General features: G+C 42.9%; 1 protein-coding gene across 5 annotated transcripts in view; it reads right to left on the bottom strand.

Annotated features, from left to right (window-relative positions):
* Positions 1-13,451, bottom strand: part of LOC147033842 (tudor domain-containing protein 1-like) — a 211,638-nt gene that overhangs the window by 59,119 nt on the left and 139,068 nt on the right. For all 5 annotated transcript variants that reach the window (XM_085871804.1, XM_085871782.1, XM_085871822.1 and 2 more), the window contains exons 13-15: positions 10,669-10,711; positions 10,442-10,528; positions 8,469-8,633 (exon numbers count right to left, since the gene is read on the bottom strand). In XM_085871804.1, the coding sequence (XP_085727930.1) occupies positions 8,469-8,633; positions 10,442-10,528; positions 10,669-10,711 (295 nt within the window). The remainder of the gene's footprint in view (positions 1-8,468; positions 8,634-10,441; positions 10,529-10,668; positions 10,712-13,451) is intronic.

Below are 13,451 nucleotides of genomic sequence, written 5' to 3'. Positions count from 1 at the left end.
TATATATATATACATATACATATATATATATATATATATACATATATATATATATATATACATATATATATATATACATATATATATACATATATACATATATACATATATATACATATATATATACATATATACATATATATACATATATATATACATATATATACATATATATACATATATATATATATACGAGCCTGGTGTTGGCGCAGTGGTTAGGGCAGTGGCTTGGGATCCAAAAGGTCCTGAGTTCAAGCCCCGTTGGGCCACTGAATTAATACACCAGGGGGTTGACTCAGCCTGTCATCCTTCCGAGGTCGGCGAAATGAGTACCAGTATACTGGGCCGGTGTATACCCCGGTTAAAATAGGTGTACCATATCCCTGTGTCGTAAGAGGCGACCAGGGTTGCGTCAGGAAGGGCATCCGGCGTAAAACATGTGCCAAATCACTATGCGGATCATACGGGTGATCCGCTGTGGCGACCCCTAACGGGAGCAGCCGAAAGAAGAAGAAGAATATATATATATATATATATATATATATATATATATATATATATATATATATATATATATATATATATATATATATATATATATATATATATATATATATATATATATATATATATATTTTGTTAAAGATTCAGCAGTGGTGGGATTCGGACGAGTGATGCCAATCACTGTCCATAACCAGTTTGGGTTTTCGCACCCTAATCTCGACAGCCACATGTTACATATTCGGCGTCACTCAACCACTGCCGTCCTGGGGTTACAACGCCGGCTGGTTCGGCACAGGCCTCAGGTCACACGTCTCGAATTGTGATACCAACGTACACCTGGACCTTACCAGTTGGGGGAATAGACCCCGGTTACAGACTGGTTTTGTCAGAGACCGAGCGAATTCTGCCAGTCTGTAACCATTTTAGTTTTTATCTCCAAATCGATCGGATCGTTCCTCGGCGCGGCACAAATTAATTCAAAGCGGCAACTTAATACAAATCAGCCAGATTTATTGGGGACACATCGGGGAACACGACACAAGCAAAGCATTCACGACAGTTATAATTAATCGAAAACCAGTTCTTAACTTGGGAGCTACGGATTATGGGTTTTGAAGGGGACCCTAACGAGATAAACCTCAAACAACATGCAGACAAGACATGGACAGCATGCAGAAAAGACACAGAATACTTGTTGATGTTTCATGGACAAGAGGAAATTGTCAAAGCACGAATGTGGCTCGTGACAAGTCGATGTCTCCGGATTCGAGTGCCCAAGCTCAAACACGCCACGTGGCAAAATGGCGCTCGTCCTCCTTCTCCCAGCACCGCTTGCGCAAGCAGCCTCCGCGAGTTCTGACCCTGCGTAAGGTCGACGGCACAAGACCGTCAGATCGATGGTGGGTTTCAGCTGGTTTCTCACAAGGTCCAGTATACAATGCCAGGCCTGGCCTGTTCAACACATCAGGCCAAATTGAGGTGTTGGGCTCCGCAGGCTGGGTCCATGGGATTCCAAGACGTCGTCGAGCCGTGAGGTGAGCAGAGATAGTCAGAGGCTCCGTCACTGAACTCCGGATGAACCTGTCGATGTCCTCCTCATAAAAGTCGATTGCCGACTCCCACAAGTCGTTTCTCCTGGCCTCGTTCAGGAAGCAAATCGCAGACAGACACAGCCGTCCCTTTACTTACACAGCAGATCACGACTCCCACGAGTCGTTTCTCATACAGTCGAGGGCAGACAGACCTCATGCAGTCCTTTCCCTGCCTTTGTTTCAGCTCGCTCCTCACGAAAGCCGACCACGCATGTCGAGGCGCTCTCAGTCCCACCTTCTGCCGATCGCAGACTGACCTCGGTGCTCTCAGTTCCACCTTCTCTTCCTGGTGCTCGCTTCTCTAGGCCACTCCCTCTTTCTTGGCGCTCGTCGCCTCTCGACTTCACTTCCTCTTTCTTTTGGGGCACGCCCCTTTACGCAAGCCTACAAAGTCCTTCCCCTCCCAGAGCACTGGGCGGAGACTCCTTCGGAGAGGGGAACGAAGAAGAAGAACCTCTCGGTCCACCACCACTGTACGAACAATAAACAGCCTCTTACAACTCCCGACACACATGTAACGTCCATTTACCGAACAACCTGGCTAAACATGCATTTAATGGGGGATCTGGGCTAATCCTATATTTAATAACACACTAAGGGCCATTTCCGCAAATAAATATATATATATATATATATATATATATATATATATATATATATATATATATATATATATATATATATATATATATATGTATATATATATATATTCTAACAATGTGAACAAATTTTGGTACATCATGGATGATGAAGGTTGTGGTCAAGTTTCATCGAAATTGTGTATGTAGTTTTGGAGAAGAGCAAATACCGATTTTAGAGGGTCAAAAGCTAAGACCCCCCCCCCCCCCAGAGACCTCCTTCATGAGCTTTCGTTTGGCATCAGATATGAATCTTGTGTCCAAGTTTCATCAAAAATCATGTGTTTGGTTGAAGCGATAATGACTGAAGTGTTTACAAGCCGGTAGGCAACGAGGGATTTGCTCGTATCGAAGCGCTAGATACGATGCTTTTCATGCTGACTGATCCACCGACGAAGATTCATTGCCAAGACGTATTGGTTCACATACAATTGTTCCTCTGCCTGGCAAGATTTTTCCTTTTGCATAATTTGCCAACTGGACCTCCTCATAAAAAATGACGGTAAATAGACACCCTATTTTTGAAGGACTACCATTTGAAAAATAATCGGTTTGCTGGTTTGTGCTGTGGAGCCTCACGTTGCGCGCGCGCACGCACGCACGCACGCACGCACGCACACACACACCCCGATAAACTTCTCTCAATGCTCGTTTGACCACACCTCCTGAGCCACACAATATTTTCCATAAGCCACGCCTACTTTCCGACGCCACTCCCACTTTCCGACGCCACTCCCACTTTTCATCAACCACGTCCACTTTCCCTAAGCTCCGCCCACTTTCCTAAGCCCCTCATAAAAAATGACGGTAAATAGACACCCGATTTTTGAAGGACTACCATTTGAAAAATAAAACCTCAATCAAAAATCGGCTCGAGTAAAATTTTCTAAATATCTCGGTGTTTAATTCCGAAGTCTCGTTTCTCTACATTCAAAACTGAAGGACAAGTATTGAAAATACTGTACGCGGTTTTTCGGCCACTGCACAGCAACGGGTGGTTGCTTGGCAACAACATTCAAACACGCACATTCCCAGACCATATGGCACCTGTTGGCAAAGTTTCATCTAAATTGGTTCGCTGGTTCGTGCTGTGGAGCCTCGTGTTGTGCGCGCGCGCACGCACGCACACAACCTGACAAAAAGGGATATCTAGCATATATAGCGAATCCAACAGACTGACCGACTCACTCACTCACTCACCACCTATAGATACAGCTTCATCACATAAGCTCATGGGACCAAAGTCCAGGTGAGCCAGAAATGCAAATAAAATGTGAATAAGTTAGATGCAGAGAAAAATCAGATGATTCTCAGTTGCATAAGTATTCAACCCCTTTGTCTAATGAACCCGAAATCACTTCAGGAGCAAATTATTTGTTTGAAAGATTACAAAATAAGTGTATTCGACTTTACCTATCTGTACATGTAATCAGTGGTTTCACTCAAAAATTAAGCTCCCACACCTAAGGAATTTTAAGGTGAAATTCACTTTATCAACCAACAAGTCAAATGTGAAGACCAAGGAGCTTTCAAAAAAAGTCGGATAAAGTGGTGGAGAAGAGCACCATTCAGGAGAGGGTTACAAAAAGATTTCAAAGTCACTCATCCGTTTGAGTGCAGTGAAATCCATCACTAAGAAATGGAAGACTATCTCGTGGAGCAGATAACAGCAATTTTTGAGAGGAATCGTGCAAATGATGATTAGCCTGGTGTTGGCTTAGTGGTTAGGGTGGTGGCTTGGGATCCCAGGGTCCTGAGTTCAAGTCCCATTGGCTGCTGAATTAACAACAGGGGGTTGACCCAGCCTGTCATCCTTCCGAGGTCAGCGAAATGAGTACCAGTTTACTGGTCCCGGTGTATGCCCTGGTTAGAATAGGTGTACCATATCCCTGTGTGTCGTAAGAGGCGACCAGGGTTGGCGTCAGGAAGGGCATCCGGCCATAAAACATTGCTTCAAGAAAAAGCCAAACCCCTGCACAGCAGGGAAAAATGGCTGTAAAAAAACGTGCAAATGATGATACAAGCATCAAATTTGGCACATATGTTCTCCAGGGGATGCTAATCAAATCTGCCTGATTGGCCATTTGAAAATCCAAATTTTTCAAAATTTGGATTTTCAAATGGCCAATCGAGCAGATTTGATCAGAAAGCCCTGCAGAACAGAAATGTCAAATTTGATGCTTGTATCATAATTTGCATGATTTTTCTACTATCTACTACACTAATCATACCACCGAGATGCTACCCAGATCAGGTCGCCATACAAACTCAGCAGCCAGGAAAGCAGCGAACTGGTTCGAGATGTCACTGCAAATCCAACAATGACTTTGAAAGAGCTGCACGGCTGATTGTCCATGATGGGGGTTGGTGTTCAATGAATCAATCAAATCAATATCTCGTTCCCTTCACAAAGCTAGCTCGCCTCGACGGACAGGTGGCAAGAAAGAACCCATGACTGAAAAACAAAAGGCGCATCTAAAAGCTCATATGGAGTTTGCGATAAAGCATCTTAATGATACTGCAGGCATGTGGAGAAACGTTTTGTGGTCAGACGAGACAAAAATTGAACTTTTTGGTCTAAATTCAAAGCATTACGTCTGGCACAAGCCTAACACTGCACATCACCCAGTCAACACCATCACTACTGTCAAGCATGGTGGTGGCCGCATCATGTTATCGGGCTGCTTTCCATCAGCAGGGACTGGCAAGATTGTCATGATAGAAGGGACAATGGACGGTGCAAAGCACAGGAGAATCCTTCATGAAAACCTGCTCGGGTCAGCCATGAATCCAAAACTGGGTAAGAGATTCACATTTCAGCAGGACAATGATCCGAAGCCAAAGCTAAAGCCACACTGGAGTGGCTGAATAAGATGATAAATGTTCTTGAGTGTTCCAGTCAAAGTCCTGACGAACCCAATTGAATATTTATGGGGAGACTTGAATATTGCAGTCCATCAACGATCCCCATCAAAAACTTGGCAGAACTAGAGCAATTTTCACGTGAAGAATGGGTAAAGATTTCACCATCTCACGCTGTAAAGCGAGTTGAGACCGACGTCAAAATACTCATAGCAGTCATTGCTGCAAAAGTTTCTTCTACCAAGTACTGACCTGAGGAGCTGAATAGTTTTGCAACCAGTGTATTTTGATTTGTACATGTGTTTTTTGCAGGTATTCTTGACATGTAACCTCCCTTCAACTATAAGTGTTTCGTTTGATCTCTTCAGTTATGAATAAAAAAGTTCATTGAGAAAAATTGTTTCCACATAAAATTCATAATTCATTTAAGTGTGGCATTATTAGTGGGGGTGAACACTTTTGCAGGCCAATGTACACCAAATCAGTATAAAAACAGACAACAGTGAACTTTCACACATATTACATGATATGAGGATGAGTTATCAATCCCCAAATGAGCATCGTTTTTGTTATTTTAAATATGCATCCTGGCAGTGTGAGAGCCATGGGTTCAGATAGAAATGAAACTGGTTCTTGTCAATACGTAGGCCGATGAAGAAAGGCCCAAAGTAGATTTAACATGAAGGGTACCCTTTCACGTTGCCAGATATGCCTCCACCCACATTATTACATCATTATAATACTTGTATCAAGTTTGATTTAAATCCATGAACACAGATTTAAAATATGAAATATTTCTGGCTGCCAGACCATGCGTCTGATGAGGTTGAAATTTCAAACGTATTGTTGCGTCCACAGGTACCGAGACACCAGCTTGTCACTCAGGGGGATTAATCACTGGTTGGCCTCGGAAGAGCCAGACCTGGGGCCACAGTTCACAATTAACGTTGTGGTATGGTGGGTTGTTTCAGAACCACGAACGCCACCCAGCTAACGAGTTCCAGTGTCCACTGTCTAATAATGCCGTTTAACTAGAAGTCACATGGTTACCTGAGCGGGGAGCGCACCCTCGGGAAAGCAACAATGTTATCTCCATTAGATTTTAATTCGGGCGGCCGAGGGTTTTAACCGCTGGTGCGTGCCGACGATTTTTCGTCAAATCTGTGGTAATTACCTCCCAGTCTATCGAGGTTCGGACAATGCTAGACCAATGGAAGGAAAGGACAAACACGGACAGGTTGGAAATCGACAAATGATTTATAAATAATAAAATAAATAAATAAAAAGAACTCCATTTTCTGAGGTTAATAAAGAATAAATTTCAAAGCAAAATCAATCAAAATGCCAGGAAAGAGACAAAGAGCAGATGCTTATCGGGGGTGTTGACAAACTAACAACTAAACACAGACAAGGGTACCAACAGGTCATTCGGGGGGGGGGGAGAAGAATCGTCTCGCTCACCAGAAAGAAGTCGTCCGTGAAGTGAAAATGTCCTGAAATGTGTGCGTCCGTGTCACGTCCGTCTCCAGCACCCAGCTTTGCTGTGCACCATCTTGCGAACAGCTTGAATGCCAGTCGACGTCTGGGAGGGCACCGAGATCGTCTGTCGCGGGTTTAGATCCTGGTGCTGCGACACGGGCAGCTTCTCACACTTCACAAAACTGGTGACGTCCAGTGACCCACACGTCCGTCGAAGACCGACCCGTGCCTCACTCGTTGTCGGCGCTGCTCACACCCACACCACATGCTTGCTTGCTCTCGTTCTCGTTGGCGCTGTCTCGTTGTCTTGTCTCGTTGGACGAATTGTCTCGTTGGCGCTTGTCAGACACCCACACGCACACCACATGCTTGCTTGCTCAAGCACTGGGAAGGACGAATTGTCTCGTTGTTGGCACTTGTCAGACACCCACACACGCACCACACGCTCGCTTGCTCACTTGCTGGCTTGCACGCTTCCTCCTCTTTTTCCTCTCTGGCTTTCTTTCTTGTTCTCTTCTCCCTCCTCTTACTCCTCTCCATTTCCTCTTTTTTCTCTCGCCTCGGAACGGACCTCCAATTCGTTTTATATCTGCGGGCCGTCTCAGCGGGCGCAATCCGCCCCAAGCTCATGGTTACTATGACAACCCGTACGCTCCTAAAAAAGGCGGGGATCGGTGCTCTCAAAAAAAATGTGCATAAATGTTGCTGAGGAAAAATAAGGGCGGGCGTCAGAGCTCGCGAAAGAACGTTGCTGAGGAAAAATAAGGGCACGCATCAGAGCTCGCAAAAGAAATGCGTGTAAACGTGTCTGTCGTCAAGAAAAAAGTTTCCCATGAGAGAGATCTATTCTTTACCCTTCTCAATGCATCACATTTAAAATCCCATTAGACATGGGGATGGGGCTAATCTGAACATGCATTTAAGGAAATAACTGTCTAAGGACCTGGATGTGTGGATGCATTCATCAGACTGGATTCTGAAATCTGTAACACTATATTTCCATGAATCCGAGAACATACTTGTGAAGTTTCACGTCGATTGACGAAGCGATTCAACAGGAAGAATTTTTTAAAGATTTTTGTTCAATCCAATATGGCTGCCAGAAAATGTGCCCTATTCATTATTTGTGAACATGCTGGCATCCCGAGGGCTTGGGGAACATGTGGATGAAGACTTCCCGGTATGTCAAGCCGTCTGGAGAAGAAGATTTTAAAATGTGTTTTCTTCAAAAAAAAATCATAACTGTTGAACCATGTGATGTACGATGTCAAAAGGTGGACAACTTTGTGTTCCTCTTGGATAGGCGATTACACCTGTAAAGTTGAGACCCGATTTTTGAAGGCTTTTATGGTAAAAAAATAAATAAATACATAAAAGTGGCTTCTGAACCACGTGACCGATGACATGAATTTTTTACCTCCCATACAATTTAACTCAAGACGACCCTCAAAAATTTTCATACTGATCGGATCAAGCGTTCGACATACGCAATTATGACATCATAACGAAGCCGATGAGATCATCAAAAAAATTACTTATTTCCCATGGGGAGGACTTGACAGTTGACATGTGCCAAATTAAAAAAAAACAATTCTCTCTGGAGCGGTTTCAGAGATGGAGGTTCAAATAGTTTCCTTTTTGCCAACATGGATGCCATACCACATGGGCTATGACATCATAATTATCATTAAAACATTTTACACGAGTAGCCGCACCGATGGTGAAAAATTAGCGGTTGCAGAGAAAACAGCAAAAATTAGCATGGACGGACGGGCAGAATGAAGGTCCCGAAAATATAATTCCGCCGGGTAACTTCGTCAGCAGAGGCAAAAGAAGTGTATTGAGAGAGCCCGCCGCACATCCTCAAAGATCAAAATATACCACAGGTGCCAACCTGATCTTCGCTGTAACATCCGAGAAAAACTTCTCCTGCAATCGGGTGGTGGCCAGATTGGGAAGAAAACTGCTGTTCGACGAGAAGTTGCAGAGTTTGAAGGATCACTGGTGAAAATGGCTGGATGTAAAAGCAACATGTGCTTTGCCACTCGGATACCATGCACTGTGTAAAGGAAGAATGCACACGTCATCTGTTTGTGAATGACAGTAAAAACACATGCGGAAACTCCCCATCATCTCAACATGCACCAAGATGAACTTCGATAGTCTCAAGAGAAAATGTAGTTATAAAACCCAACAATGTAAAATCCATCATGGCAAAAGCAGCTGGAGGAATTGTACGTCCATCAAGTGGCCCTATCCATACATCCGGACCATACTCCGTGCAGAGCATTGGTTCTGCCTTAGCAATCTCCTTGGCTATTGGGATCAAGTGCCCCCGTTTGGTTGAATCGTGTTAAATGGCTCTGTCCATTCAGTTGTGGTGTTTGGTTTTACATGCCATGTTTTTGGCCCAATGGGTTTCCCCAAACGCTTACAGCACACCATCAGAGTGCTATCGCTCTGCCTTGAACTTTGAATCAAATTTCCACATCGATCCACACAGGGCTCAACATAAATGGTTGCTTGGTGACTCAGGGGAAGAGGGGAAGTAGAGGTGGTGGTCAGACAAGGAAACCTCCCCGATCGATCAATTTGAATTTTACTGAAACGTACCCTCCAGTCTGCATTAGCTGTTAGAAACTCCAAATGATCATTGCGACGAATGGAAAGCATCCTTCCGGTTAATAATAACCACAAGACTCATCGTACAGTACGAATGAGGTGTGTTCTGAAAACTGAGAATTCAGTAACTCCTGATGTTGTGAGATTCTGAAGATTGGACCAAGGGCAGTGCAGCCTCTTGGATGTGAACCACCAATGGGGTTGCAAAATTCCAAGGACGAGCAAATGGAAATGCAAGATCAGATTTATTTATGTTCATTAGCTCCAAGACGTTGTTTCACATGTCCAAACATTTGTTGGAGGATTGGCAAAATTATTCGTAAAACCTCTTCAACAAAGTACACAAAATTGTTGCAGTTTGAGATTTGTTCAAGGAAAAAATAAAAAATATTTAAAAAAAACAAAAACAGAAGATAAGGCTCAGCTATGCAAAAAAAATACCCAGAAGCTAAATTGTGAAAAGGGAAGAACTTGAGAATGTAAATTATTGTGGCTGAAGGAATGATCTTGGGTGAAATATGAGCCAAGTGAGGAGATGCAACGGAAGGTGCATATGTGAGGTGCAAAAGTGGGTGCACCATTGAGAGCTCCACTAAACTAAATGTACTGTGTTAACACAAATTCATTAATTAATTCCTATAGTTACTCCAGCATTCTTTTATACTCGACATTATGCAACAACGTATTGAATCTTGAAGGCAAAGTAGGAGAGGTGGTGGAAGAGTGAGGGCATGGTAGGAAGTGAAGAAACTTCATAAAATGCTGGTATGAAATATTTACCACTCCACAGACTTCTTGTTTAAGATTCAATCAACAAAACGGCTTTTAAAACGGGTAGAATATACTTCAGGCCATAGGGAATCTGGTATAGGGGAGCAAAGTTTCCTCGCACGACTGGGCAGGGCAATTGAAAGAGGTTAACGTCAAGCCCTTTGGGATATTCCTGAGTCTGGGACTACTCACTGCTTCGGGATGAGGAATGGTACGTCACTGTGTGTTATTAAAGCTCGAATAAATTTCCAAACCAAAGTGAAACATCCAATTAACATTGATGTCATATTACAAAACTCACTGAAGTTAAGAGAAATCACCTGTAAAATGTACATGTTCCACTTAATGGGACACACGCAGACGGGGGACACACAGACACACACAGTTTTTTTCTGTTCAGCATTCTGGGAGTCACACTGATTTCATGGTTGGGACGAATTCATATGATTATATCAACATGATAATTATACATACCAGCAGCTTGTTTCCAACTTCGACTTCTGTACGTTTCATGTCAAGTAATTTTGTTCGTTTTGACCACAGAACTTCTCCATCTAAATCCTACAAAAAGGTTTTTAATGACGAAGTGAAAAATTACTCAAGATTACGATTGCTTTCACTCCAGCAGATGCATTAAATTGATCAGTAATGAAAGTATCACACCATGATTTCAAAAACAAGATAATTTATTTTTTAATTACCTGGGAATTTTTTGTCTTTGCATCTTCTGACTTCAAAATCACACTAATTAGGAAATGAGATGCAAACGTGCAAGTGAAAATTTAAGAACAGTGAAAATAATAATATAATGCAACTGCTCGTCAAATACAAATGCAGGGTATCCCAGATAAACCTGAACCATTTATATTTAAAACGAGCAAAGTTACCCGGCGTTGCTGAGTGCCTTCTCCAACCCCACCCCAACCCTTCCACTCCCTCCTCCCACCCACCCCTGGACTAAAAATACCACCACCACCCCCTCACCAGACTCCCATCCAACCCCACACCCTCGCCTGACTCGCACATCCTTCCTCCCACAAAGGATCTTTTACAGGGTGTATATTGAAGTGTATGCATACATCATAACTTAAAAATAAAATAATAAATATTTAATAAAAAACAAGAGTGCACCCACCCTATGGGTGTGTTGAGGTTATGCATCACTTGCTGGAAAAAAAAACAAAAACGTATTGTCTGTGTTTTGAAAGATTAGATATTTGTGCGGTGTGCTCTTAAAAGGTTATAGATGGTCTAAAGGGTAAGGTACGTTCCAATAGTGGTTCGTGTCGAAGGGGTCGAAAGGGTCTAAACTCTCAAGCATGTAAAAAGGGTCAAAAAAGGTCCAAGTGGTCTAAAGCTCTAAAGTCTAAATAGTCAAGGATCCAAGTTGTCCAATCAGTCTGAAGGTGCAACAGGTCTTAAGGGTCTTCGGAGTTGAAAGGGTCTTGAGGGGTTTTACAGGTTTGTGGGGGTCTCCAGGGTACAAGGGATCTTAAAAGGTTTTGGGGTCTAAAGGATCTTTGGAGTGTCAAAGGTCTTAAGTGTCTCAGTAATCTTCGGGGTCTTTAAAAGTATTGGGGTTCTTCAGGGTCTGGAAGGGTGTTGGGGGTCTTTAAAGGCTGAGGTGATGGATGAAAATACCCGAAGGACAATCCCCGGGTCAGACTTTGTGTGCCAAACATGATGGCTGTCAGCCGAGCAGTCTGTGAACCGACACACAGACAACCAAACGCCAAATTTTATTTATTGGATAATAATTATAATGAAGATATTTAAATTCCAATAAAACTTCACATATTTAATCAAAACACCATTTTGTGGACTCTCGTTGTGTCTCTCATCCTTGCTTGCTTTATTATTATTTTTTTCTACAGGCAGATAAAGCACCAAAGCAAAGTGGTGCTATAAAAGTGCAGCACGGGTTGAACGGTCCCAGTCGGTATTGGTTAATTCTTCAGCGTGGTTGAAAAGATGAATTTAGCGTAAACAAGTCATACCAGGAACAAAACTCATCATGATGAAATTAAATTACAGATTGCCATTTCCACTACCCAAGCCTCAAATATGACGACATACATTGAAGAGGCTGTTACACAAACCTTTGGATCTTTTGGAACTTTGACAAAATTAAAATAAACGGGAGCAGTCTCTGGCGTGTCATCGCAAATCCCCACCCTTCACACCATATATACATATATATATATATATATATATATATATATATATATATATATATATATATATATATATATATATATATATATATATATATATATATATATATATATATATATATATATATATATGGGTGTTTATATAATATATAAGGGTGTTTCACTCATGGTGGTAAAAAAATGAAATTTGTTGAAAATTGTCAGAAGGGGTGTCCCCTTGTTTCTTATGACCCATAAATATTTGAGGCAAATATTTGGTTTGATTCGTCAATATTTACTGGTCCCACAGTTGGACAAGATTCCACATTTCAAGTGAAACTTCGAAAAAAACAAATGGAGGAGAAGACAAAAAATTGCAACGAACGTTGATTGAACTGAAAATTAACAAAAAAAATTATGAAATAGAAATGTAGAACAATTATGCAAGTAGAGCAGGACAATCAAATTGTTGGGCTCAAGGAGCAGGAGGGAACTTAGCAGTCACTCCAGCCTTTGTTCTCTTGACGGTCTTGCGGTCATGATGAACAACTTTGAGGAGGAACTGCTTCTGCTGCTCGTCTTCGGTTCAGGCTTGGAGTTTTTGTATCAGTGCTACTCCTCTCTCTGCTGCATCATTGGTGACCTGCAGGCCTCGGACGGTGGCTCGAGTTCGTGGATCTTGCAAAACATCTTCCACGTTATGGGTAGTGACCATCCTCCCAGCAAAGATCCCAATGGCCTCCAGTGTTCGCCCTGTTACCAATTTGGAAAGACCGTCAGGGAGAGTGAAGTTCTTCTTTTCAAGTCTCTTGAGTGCTTTCGAGGTTGCTGGAAGGCTTAGGTTCTTGACCATGGCCGCCCGGTCATCGGGAGACACTCGTTTGTCGAAGAAGGCGAGGGCCACTCCTTGCTCTGAGAGGTACCAGAGGTGCCTTTGGAGGGCCTTCTCTCCCATTGACCCGAGTTCTCCATCCACAAACACCTGGAGAATCGCCAAGAACTCCAGGTCATTCTTCGGTGCACAGTTTGGGACAGCTGCCTCATGCCAGAATCTGACGTAAATGAGACTGACGAAACGGGCCAGTTGTCGGACTCCGTGTTTTTCCGAGCTCGTCAGCTCCAGTTGTTGCAAAAACAGGGCAATCTTCAGGATATAAATAGCCTTTGCCATCCATCTCGCCTGAGGGTAGACTCCAAGGGCCCTAAATCGAGGCAGATCTCCGCTCCATCCTCCGAGGTCGAGAAGAGAGCTGAAGGAGTTTGAGATAATCCTCTGTTGGGTGGGCTGCATCACGGATGACTCTCCTGAGGAAGGCTATCATCTTCAGCCT

The sequence above is a fragment of the Eptatretus burgeri genome, chromosome 1 (assembly GCF_056783735.1).
Source record: "Eptatretus burgeri isolate ZD-2024b chromosome 1, Ebu_testis_v1, whole genome shotgun sequence".
In the NCBI taxonomy this organism is placed as follows: Eukaryota; Metazoa; Chordata; class Myxini; order Myxiniformes; family Myxinidae; genus Eptatretus; species Eptatretus burgeri.
The sequence above is the reverse complement of the archived record's forward strand: the minus strand, read 5'-3'. Positions and strand labels throughout refer to the sequence as shown.